The sequence below is a fragment of the Eumetopias jubatus genome, unplaced genomic scaffold, assembly GCF_037043125.1.
Source record: "Eumetopias jubatus isolate StellerSeaLion01/CBP00866 unplaced genomic scaffold, mEumJub1_p1.0 scaffold_5, whole genome shotgun sequence".
Classification (NCBI taxonomy): Eukaryota; Metazoa; Chordata; class Mammalia; order Carnivora; family Otariidae; genus Eumetopias; species Eumetopias jubatus.
This window is the reverse complement of record NW_028274811.1, coordinates 25,761,093-25,771,992: the sequence shown is the minus strand read 5'-3', so window position 1 is coordinate 25,771,992 and position 10,900 is coordinate 25,761,093. Positions and strand designations below refer to the sequence as shown.

Here is a 10,900-nt window from a genome sequence, read left to right as displayed (position 1 = left end):
GCAAGAGGTTTACTAAGACCTGAGTCAAAGTGAGACACTGGCAACAAAGCAGTTGTTCAGCGAGTGTGGTTTATTTTCTCAGATGTGTAGAAATCAGTTTAAAACCTGAGGTACAAATGAACAAGCCCCAAGTCCCCCTCTTGAGTCTTGTTTAGAAGGAGCAGGACATAGGCTCCTTTTCTAAAATAAATACACTTCATATTGCATAAGATAATAAATAAAAACATACATAAATAAATAACTTCAATAGGATTAAAATGAGAACATCATCGCAAAAGGCCAAATGGAGGCAGCACATTTCAGAAATTAGATCATGAACAACCCATCTAACTCCACCAGAGAAAATGAAATCCCTGGATTGTGTGAGAGACATCCCAGAGTATTCAGGTGTCCTGCTGTGTCTGATGTCCAAGGCCCCATGGTGAGAAGGCCCAGAGACGGAGGGACATCCCACAGAACTCCAGGACTCAGTGCTTGTTCTTGAAAGTCAGAAAGTTATCAAGGGCCTCCAGATATTTTTTCAGCTTCTTTTGGAAATCATCCCAGTTATTCTCAATATAGATCGGTTCTCCCTGTGAAGAAACCAGGAAGGTGGCATTAGGTTGAAGGTAGATGACAGGCTAGGGGTCAAGTCATGGCTGAGAGTCCCACCTGCAGGGGCATCTTGGGGGTCAGCTTACCCTGGGTGTGGGATTGGGCAGGAGTGGCAGGAATTCCTGTGGGAAGAGACCAAAGCAGACAGTCAGAGACTCACCTGGAAAAGGAGCAGGCCCTGCCTCCCCTTCCCAGAGGTTGGTCAGGGCCAATGCGGGGATCCCCAAAACCCTCAACAGCTTTACCCACCTTAAGATTTTTCCAGATTAGTGACTCATTGTTGTAGAAATTTTTGGTAGCATTCAAGAATGCATCCAGGTTTGGCCTCAGAAGAGTAGTGTTCTAAGGGGACCGAGAATACATGTAAGAGGAAAAGGTTGGGGTTCAGCCTTCCCATGGCTGAAGTCATCCGCAGTTTTTCAAGTCTGCTTTCAGGGACATCCTTGGACAATCCCCTCCTAGTCCCCTTCTTGCCCTAGGTGGGTCCCTGAGATGCCCCTAAGGGCACAGGCCTCGAGGCGAGTGTACACCCCAAGCAAGGCCTACTTCCCTCAGCCCCAAGCCCCTGGCTCCAGATAAGCTGCACGCAGGGCCTGGGTGGATCTTTCTGCACTTGGAGGGGAAAGTATTGCCCAAAAGAAGATCTACAAAAGGTGGAGGGCTGGCCAAGGGGAGTATTTGCAGCAAAGAGGCCAGATAACAGGATTACTGCCTTGACTGAATGAAGGGCTTCTAGAAATCAGGAAGAAAATTGCAGAGACCCCAACCCCAGCAGGACATGGGTGCAGCCTGTGAAAAAAGAGGGGGATATACATGGCTAACAAACTCAGGAGAGATTCAGCCTCCTGCTGGACCCAAGGATTGCCATGCAAACAAAAGTGAGATAACCATGGAAGCCAACTGAAACTAGGAAAAATAAGTGTAAACGATAATGCCCAGGGCCAGTCAGCATGAGAAACAGGATTCAGTGTCTCAAGGAAAAGGAAGGAAGCAGGCAAGTTCATGGGGGAAATTTTAGGCTGCCCCACTGAAAAATGAAGAGCTTAAGGCCTTCGGAATTGTTCACCTATAGCTGCCTTTTCATTTGTAATTAAAAAAAAAAAAAAACAACATTTTCCTATTATAGACCTGCCTGGGAAAATGTATTGAACACTTGCTAACACCTGACACTCGTCTGGTGACTCTATGCACTGGTTCCACGTAATTCTCACAGTGACCCCACTGAGATACACACTGTTAACCCTGTTGGCAGAGGAAACACTGAGGCTAGGCAAGGTGGGGCGACAGGCAGAAAGTGGATTGGGATCCAGGTGTGCCCAAGTGTGGGCTGAGTGCTTACCAGCAGGGTGTTTATCTCATTTGGGTCCAAGGCTTCCTGTGGGGGCCGAGGGAGAGAGAGCCGTGAGTCCTGTTGGCCTGAGACACCTGCGAGCCCCTCTCCGCCCTCTGCCCACCTTTTCCCAGTTACTCACTTCTGAAGGCGAGGGTGAAGTGTTTAAGACGTCCATAATTTCACTGATCATCTTGAAGTATTGCTTAGGCTGGTATGCCGACAAGGACCGCCCCTGTGCCTGTAGGGCTTGGAATCCAAGCAGGAACAGGAGAAGATGCAGGATGGGGAGGCTGTTCATGTTCGGGCTACAGGGTGTATTTTGCCTTGTCCTGGTCCCTTGTGGCGTTCTGAAGCATGCGACACGGTCTCCTGTCTTTTATACACCGAGGCCTCGTGCCTACACCCCGACGAGTGGGGCGGATGTCGGAAGAATCTTTATCTGACATGGAACCTCCAAAGCAAACCACAGACTTATTCATCACTTTCTAGTACTGGAGATCCGTGAAACTTGGAAAAAAAAGAATTACTCAGAGGTTGTCTCCTCCTCTTGCCAGGGAGAAGAGCTGAGCTGGCCACTGGGCAGAGTGGGAACAGGTGAGAGGATCCCTCTGACAGGTGAGGGGCTGCCTGACCCTGAGATCCCTCAAGCCTCCTGCCCGGTGGCACCTGGTCCTGCCATCCCTGGGCAGCTCTGATCCTCTGCTGCCCACCCTGCCTGGCACTGCCTGGTCCCGTGTGGGTGTCCAAGGGATAGGCCCACTGGAACAGACAAGAGTTTGTCTAGAAGCCAGGCACACAGCTAACTGTTCATGTGTGGGCTCAGCACATCTCTTGACAAGCCCCCACCCCAGTGATGAGTTTCTGGTGTTAAAGCCCCCAGTGGTTTGCCCCATGGCCTTTGCACTGCTTCTCCTCAGCACTTTCTGTTCCTTGGGGCCGGGGGCTGCGGGGGGGCGGGGGGGGGAGGGCCAGATGGAGCCCAGGCACCAGATCCCCATTCTTGTTTCATTGGTCTGACAGCCTGACTCTGCCCCTGTGTTGTGGGATCTTAACCTCTAGTGGAGGCCTGGCTGCAAGCCCTGGGCAGTCCCTCTGGTAGCACGGAGGAGCTGGGTTCAGGGACCTGAGGATCGGGGCCTTTGAGGAAATTGTCCCTGGGAAACAGGAGGGAGGGCTGGCCTGAGAAGCTTTAGGAGGTGGAACTGGAAGCTGTGAGGGATGAGGCAGGGAAGAGGGGAGGGCAACTTTTGGCTTCAGGCTGGGTCTCTAGCGATGGGGGCCGGCGGACAGCGGAGAGAGCAGTGTGGCAGGGGTCTGGATCCCTGCCCAGGCCCCGTAGGAGGGCTTTGCGGAGTGCAGGCAGGAACAGACCGTGGAGGAGGCCCTAGAGAACGAGAGCAGCAGCTAGAGAAGAAGCAGGGAAACCAGGAGGGTGGGGGGCCCAGAGGCAGCCCCTGAAGGGAGAGGGGGACCACTGCCTCAGGAGGCGTGTCAGGCCCCGACACAGGCCCAGGACAGGGGCTTTTGGCAAAGGGGTGCACGTGGCAGGGCGTGGGGCTGACTTCTTTGAGATGACTGGGGCGGTGGAACAGGAGAGGCGGGGTGGAAGAGCCAGATGTGCTACAATCGGCGTGGGGAGATGAAGGGTAGGCGGTTGTGCTGAGGCAGGGTGACGGGGTCGGGTTTTAGGCCTCCGAGCAGGGAACAGATCTGGTAAAGACAAGGACCAGGATGTGGCCACAGAGGAGGCAAGTGAGGAAGCTGTGGCTCAAGGCAGGGCTGAGAGAATAATGCCTGTAGCCAGTATGCAGGGCTCCCCGCTCAGCCACGGGCTGGGAGGGTCTCGGACCTGGGCCCCGAGCATCCTCGCAGAGCATGGGGAGGCTGTCGGGGGCCCAGTGAGATGAGGCAACACACAGGGAACCTTACGGCCCGGTACTCACTAGGCATCATTCATCCAACAAACTTTTATTAGCAGTTGCTGTTGTGTAGGCCCTGGGAATAGAACAGAGTTGGTCCCTCTCCTTCAGAAACTCACAGTCTTGTGGGGAGAGGCCGATGGCCAGCCTTGCTCCTCTCATCTTGGACCTCAGAACTGTTGCTTCAGTGGGGAGCTTGTTGGAAGTGCAGATGCTCAGGCCTCACCCCAGACTTTCTGAATCAAAAATTGCATTTTCACAAGACCCTCGGGTGGATTCACATGACATTGCAGAAGTTCTGATTTAAAGCACTCAACTTGGGCGCCTGGGTGGCTCAGTCATTAAGAGTCTGCCTTTGGCTCAGGTCATGATCCCAGGGTCCTGGGATCGAGTCCTGCAACGGACTCCTTGCTCAGTGGGGAGCCTGCTTCTCCCTCTCCCGCTCCCCCTGCTTGTGCGCTCTCTCTTTCTAACAAATAAATACTCCAGTCATAACATAAGAGCTTAATAAATGTGAGATATTATCATCTGCTCTCCCAATGTAATTTGTTTAGGCCTCATGCAACATTTGTTCCTTGTATCACCACAATTTGTTCTTGTCTGCCCTATTAGACTTTGAGCTTAAAAGAAGGAAAAAAAATAGAAAGTATTCAGCTTGGGTAGGGCTGGGGGGTCCTTGCCCTGGAGACACAGGGGGTTCGCTGTTCAACCATGAGTTGGTGTTATTTTCTATATAAAAGTTTTAGGGAACCAGAGCAAAAAAACCTGTGATTTCTTATAGAGAAAAAACCTCTATTTTTTTAATTCAATTTTAAATTGGGAAATTTAAAAGGGAATTTTAAAGTTCAGTCAAATTTGAAGCTGGGGAGGATGAACATTCCTGCAAATGCTCCTTTGAAAGCCCTCACTTTGTAGTGCCTTATAGTAAAGAAAACTGGAGTATTGCTGCTGGAAATTTTGGCATTTATAGTATTTGTCTCTTGTTTTAAAAATACATACAAAGGCTACCAAAGGAGAAAGAGGTTTCAGGCCTCATGCTAGGAGCATTGGAAGCATTGTGGGGTGTTCAGCCAGGGAGGCGTGTGGCCCTGGAAAGTGTGGGTTCCAGGAAGTCCAGTCTAGCCACTATGGGGAGAATGGCCAGGAAGAGTCAGGACAGCAGGGTGGCCAATGAGGGGGCGGGGGAGTTCTCTGGACCATCAATGGTGGGGAGGCTACACCGGGTGGATTCTGGAGCAGAGGCAGAGAACTGCATGGAGGTAAAGACTCGAACAGCTAAGGTCCACTGAGCAGCACTTAGCAAATGCTGGGCACTCAGTCCTTTTCCCTGGTTGACTCATTTAATCCTCACAGTGAGCCTATGGGGCAGGTGTTATTATTATTACCACCATTTCACAGCTAAAGAAACTGAGGCTCAGGGAAGCTGAGTTCCCCAAAGCTAGGAAGTGACGTCACCAGGATTGAATGCAAGCAGGTCTGTCTGATTCCAGACTCTGAGCACCAGAAAGTAATAGATTAAGGGGTGATGCAGGCTGGCGGGAGGGGGCCAGTACGGTGAGGATAATGGAGCCACTGGAATTTTTTACCAGAGGACACTGGTGCCTCTGGGGGAGCCATTTTAGTGTGTAGTGAGGGTAGAAGCTGGTGGCGATGGGCTGAGGAATGAGTGAAGGTGGGACAGAGGGTAGTAGATGCTTTGAAGTTTTATTCTGAAGGAAGGGGAGAGATGGGGGCAGCTAGAGGGGTCAAGGAGTCAGAGAAGGATCTTTCCAGACAGGGAAGCTTGGAGATCTCTCCGCTGGAGGTGAGCTGAGAATGGGCTGGACAGCTGGGTGGTGGGCCAGCGCAGTGGGTGCCCGAGGGGCATGCACACAGGGAGGGCTCCCAGCATTGGGCGTCACATGCTCACCTGAGAGGAGGGCTCAGGGAAAAGCCATCTGGGTGGGCCCGGTCCATCCAGCAGGGGGGGTGTAATGGATTGTGTCTGCTGGTTTGGTGGCAGGAGAGGAAAATGGTTTCTGTGTCCCCTGAGAAATAGGAGGCAAAGTCAGCTCCTAGAGGCTTAGGGAGGTGGGGTCAGAGGCATGGAGGGTGCCTTGGTTGGGAGTCTGTGAGCTGACTGCCTGGGGATGGCCTTAAGGGGCTGGTATTTACGTCAGCCCAGCCTAGGGAAAGCCTCCTCTGCAGACTGGGCTGATTGCAATCAGGAAGGGAGATGAGCCCAGGTGGAACAAGGGAGGCTCCACTAGGGCTGGGGTGGGAGAGCCAGCCCAGGACTGCTGACTGGAGTGTGCAGAGAAGAGACCCTGTGGCTTTCAGCGTGGGTCTCTGGGCCCCATCTGATGGGTCCCTGTAGGCCTGCGGTCCCGATTCACTCAGAATGGGGCACAGTGTTCAAGGTTGTGGTCCTTGGGGCCCATCCAACAGGGGCCTATCTGTATCTGCTCCTTCCTATCACTCACCCACTCACCCTCACAGGCCTGGTGGAATTTTCTGGGGTTCCCACCGCCAACAGGGACCCAGACCTCAGTCATCATGGCAAACTCCCCTGACACCCTCTCTATGGCATCCTGTGTCAGATTCTGTCTGCCCGTGAACTCAGTCACGCTTCCGCTGGTAGTCCCGACCACACCACCTGGTCTTGCCACTACACAAGCTCTGGGCTCCCGGCTGGCCAAGCAGTGCCACCAAGTTTCACATGCTCACCTGAGCAGAAAGAGCTCCAGAAAGGGGAAGGTCTGGCCTCCTGTCTGACCCAGCTCTGCACTCCTCACCCAGGGCCTGCCTAACCTCACCCTCTGCACCCTCAGCTTTCTATCCCATGTCGTGGATGTGGCCTCCTGGGGCCCATCTGTGCCAAGTGGACCTCCTCCCCGAGTCCAGTCCCATAGGGACTGTGGAAAACCACAGTTTAGAATAATAGGCCTGACGAGGAGAAAGTCTGGAAATGGGGCGGCCTCACCCCGCCTGGAGAACTGGGGAAGACTGAGGAAGGGAAAGCTAAGCCCTCTGAAGGCTGGTCCGGAGCCAGACCTGTTACAGAGGAAGCGCTCCCAAGCACAGCTGGGTGTGGGAAGGCAGACGTTCTATCAGTCAGTCTCAAGTCTCTTAGCCTCAGCTCTGATATCTGATAACGGGGGGCAGCCATGTCATTCTTGTTATTTACAAATATATGTGCATTCAGTGCCTGCCACTCTCCTGTTGCCTACGTGGAACACAAAGATTTGGGACATGCATTCCTATTATGTTGATAAAGCCAGGAGCCAGGTGAGGGACAGACATGCAGGGCCCTCAGCCCCACACTCCCCATTCACAGTGAAGCTGTCCCAAAACTGTGGGGTGACTTAGATGCTAGTAACACAGTGTTCCAGGGTCTCATGAACTGCTCTTCTAGGTGGGTGAGCCTTCACGCACGCAGTTAGCCATGAAGATGAGGCTGCCAGGCAGAATCTTGGTGGCCTCGCAGGCAGAGAAAGAGAGGCCAGGAAGGGTGGCTGGCACAGAGTCCCAGCTGTCCAGACGACAGCAGGACCGGATCCTGGCTGGGGAGGGGCACAAGCAGGCCCAGGTGAGCTCAGGGCCAGGTTGCCCACTCTGTCCAGTGAGCAGCGGCTCTTATCTTCCTTGGTGAGGTGAGGCGAAACCCTTTGAGAATGTTTTTTCAAGTTTTACTGATCACAAGTTCCAGAAAATGATGAATAAGTTGATATGTTTGTCATGGAGGTTCCCTATCAGAAAAGGGTATCAGCCCATCTGGGGCTTCTCTGAACATCCCCCACCACCCCGTTTCCCGCCTTGCCCCACCCCCCCCATTCCCCTCAGTGGGCCTATAAAAGAGAAAGCAGGCCGGGCCACTCCAGATGCCCTACAGCCAGGGAGGATCACATTAGCTCCCAGAAACTCAAGATGTGCAGATCCCTGTGCCTTCAGCTTCTCCTCATCTTCCTTCCCCGCGGCCTCCCTAGATCCGTGCCCCTAACAAGCCCCGGCGCCCAGGCTCAGTGCTGCAAGTACTGGAGCGGCATCTCTGAAATCTGCTATAAGCTGAACCCTAGCTCTGTGAGTAGCTGGCCACCCCCTGGGCGTGGGCAGGGGCAGCCTGGCAGCCTCAAGCCAGAGGCACTCATGGTTCTCTCTCTTTTCCCCTGCAGACTCCTGAAGACATTAATCTGCGGCTGGAGCTGCAGGTGAGAGCTCAGGTGCCAGGGCCCACCATCTCCCTGCCAGGGACTGCCATTGTGTGGCTGGTCCCTGCCCTGGGCTGGGGTGCGTTTGGGTCAGGAGCCCCTGGATGGTCACACCTGGGCCTGAATCCTTTATCTGGCATCTTAAGTGCAGATACTTCCAGTAGCCTCTTCTTTGGCTCGTGTGCGGGTTGCCTAGTGGATGTTTATTTCTAAGTAGGGGAATTCTAAAATGGTATGTTGCCACAGCTGACCTCCATCCCTTTGGGTTCTTCTGGCGGCTGGTTCATGAAGTTCCCCGGTCACCCAGGCTCCTTCCGCAGCCTGTCTGGGAGACAGGTGGTGGGTGGGACGGGCCCTGCCTTGACTGGGCTTTGCCAGAATGTGCTGTGACCAGCTCAGGTGCTCTGCCCCTGGGGCGGCTGGGTCCTTCCTGGTCTGGGGCCGGACAGGGCGCCGATGCAGAAAGCTAGGGGAGGTGGCGGAGGGTGCTGGTGAAGGCATCCCAGAAAGGGGGCGGGAAGGATGCCACCCAAGACCAGGAGAAGGACAGCCCCTCCCGAGCCCTCCCTCATCACTCTTTGTCCTACAGAATGATAGCCTTCTGACGTCTAACCTGGCTGCCTTCCGGATCATCTCAAAGGAGATCGTCAGTGGCTCTAATGAGTCTTTAGTCATCAGTAAAAATCTGGAGGATCTAGAGGTGTGTGAGGTTGGGGAGGGTCTCTCTGGCACTGGGTCTCCAGGACCCCAAAGGAGCCCACTCCGGGTCGGAATGCGTGGCCTTGTCTTGCCCTTTTCTCAAAGAGCGGCAGCGTTTTCACCCTTGCCCCTGAGTTCCTATCTCCTCCCCTGCCACCAATGCCTCCATGGCTGGGGACAGAGTTGTCACCTAGTCCCTTCTTGGGTACGGTCTTTGGCGGGGGACACAGAGCCCCCCCCCAGCTCCTAGTGAGACCCCTGTTGCCTTCCTGGCTTTCCCCAAAGGGCTGACTAACTGGCTCTTCTTGTCTCTGGTCCACAGAAATTCCTACAAACCTTGCCCATGCCCACGCCCCTATCCCAGGTAAGGTGCCCAGACCAAGCGTAGAACCTGCCACATCCCTTCTACCTCCTTCTCACCTGACCCAAATTTCTCATTTCTTCCAAGGGAGAAGTGTACATCCAAGCAGAAGATTTTAATGAGTTCTCGGGGAAGCTGAAAGTCTTTCTGGAAGCCCTGGATGAGTTCCTGATGCACTTACTGAAGTGCCCGGAAACTTTCAAAGCTTTGTGCAGAAAACCTTAGTCCGGGCCTCCGCACGCCAAGGGCTCAGAGTTGGGCTCAGATCCTGGGTCTCCGACCCTCCTCCTTGATATGCCAGTGAATGCTCCACTCTGTCACAGATCTCAATGACAATCCTATTTACGTAACAATTTATTTATTGTTCAACCCATTGTGGAGTTATTTATTTTAATAATGGAGCCCTCTCAGGAGCCTCTGAGCTTTTGAAGCCATTTTCATTTGTACCTCACATTTCCAAAGGGTTCCTTCTCCTCTGTGAAAAATAAATATTTTACGAAGAGCTACTTTCTGCCTAGTGTTGCATTTCTAGCGGGTTTCTCTGTCTGACTTGGGTCTGGGTTGCAATTCCACACCCCACAGTTAATTTCTTTGAAGATTCTGTCTTTTTTCATTTCCCCGGTATTCCTTGTCCTATCCCCTGCAGGGGCGCACCAGGTCTTTTTCTTCTCCCTGGCTCAGGCACCACCATCAGCCCCATGCCCCTACTCATCCCTCTCCCCACTCCCCACTCCCCACCACTGCCTCCTAACACCTCTCTGCTCCATGCACGTTTCATCTTTCCTGGGTGCAGCCCCATCTGGACCCAGACCTGCGGAATTCCCGCCGCAGCTCCCAGGCCAGGCGCCTCCCATTCTATTTCTCACAGTGGCCAGAGCAGTTAGCCACCTCCCTGCCCACAGCCCCCTGCCGCTCTCCCCACTCAGTGACTTATGGTTAGCCCACTTAGACCAGGCCCCAGGAGAAACACAGCCTGGTTTTCTTCCCAAGGAAATCCCCATTGAGGAACCTTAGGGCTTCTTCCGGTACAGGGAATGAGTAGGCCTCGTTAGTTTGGGATCCTGGCCTCCCAAAGTCCCCTCACCCATGTTTAAGCCTTTGGTCCTCTCTCACCGCTCTTGACCTTTCCTACCTCCTGGGAGCCACACCCGGACAAGAAGACTATAGTCCACACCACATAGTACGAAATAGGCTCCCATTTTTTATATTGTAAAACCCTCCTTTCGGACTCAATAAAGCACAGCCCTAATGGCCAGACACTAAGCAAACGAAATGTTTTCTTCCTAGTGAGCTGCCAACCAGAGGACATTTGCTTGTTCTAAATTACCTTCTCAAGAGAAAACGTCAGTTTAACAGGATGCTGCGTAGGATTTTACCTGTTGTCCTAGGAAAGACAACCAGCATCCAAGCTCATGCTTCTCTGAGCCAAGAAGACAACCAGTAGGACAGAGTGCCTTGGAGGCTTCTGGCTCCCCACAGTGTGGTAGAGCAAGACTATATGGTTTTTTATGGCCTAAGTGGAAACCTAGAAGTTAGAAGGGCTTAAAGCCCCAGTGAAGAAGGCTACCCGCCAGGCAGGGGAACCCAGGGAAAGACTGTAGGATGACCACAGGGACTGGAGCAGGGGGCTCAGAAGAGGTCGAATCAGGGGGTTGCCCTTGATGGGGAGCTATGGAGTAAGCAGCTTCCTGCCTGTTCCTTCACAGAATCCCGAAGGATGCACACACATACCCATGGGACCCACCTGCCACAGAGAGCCTCGAAGCTGGGCAAGTCCAGCCTGAAAAGCAGCAGCAAGTAGGAGGGT

At 53.4% G+C, this 10,900-nt stretch overlaps 1 protein-coding gene across 1 annotated transcript; it reads right to left on the bottom strand.

Moving 5' to 3' along the window:
- Window positions 1-467: 467 nt before the first annotated feature.
- Window positions 468-2,225, bottom strand: IL3 (interleukin 3). The gene is made up of 5 exons (XM_028103448.1): window positions 2,067-2,225; window positions 1,934-1,969; window positions 844-936; window positions 681-716; window positions 468-572 (listed from the first exon to the last, which is right to left on the bottom strand). The coding sequence occupies exons 1-5, from the start codon at window positions 2,223-2,225 to the stop codon at window positions 468-470; spliced, it is 429 nt and encodes a 142-aa protein (XP_027959249.1).
- Window positions 2,226-10,900: the final 8,675 nt, after the last annotated feature.

What these genes read in the sequence shown, in the direction of transcription:
- IL3 (XM_028103448.1), bottom strand. Translation starts at nt 2,225, where the DNA reads ATGAACAGCCTCCCCATCCTGCATCTTCTCCTGTTCCTGCTTGGATTC. An exon ending in CTTCACCCTCGCCTTCAGAA is followed by an intron (nt 1,970 to 2,066) that starts GTGAGTAACTGG and finishes CGGCCCCCACAG; the next exon opens with GAAGCCTTGGACCCAAATGA. An exon ending in TAATCTGGAAAAATCTTAAG is followed by an intron (nt 717 to 843) that starts GTGGGTAAAGCT and finishes CTCTTCCCACAG; the next exon opens with GAATTCCTGCCACTCCTGCC.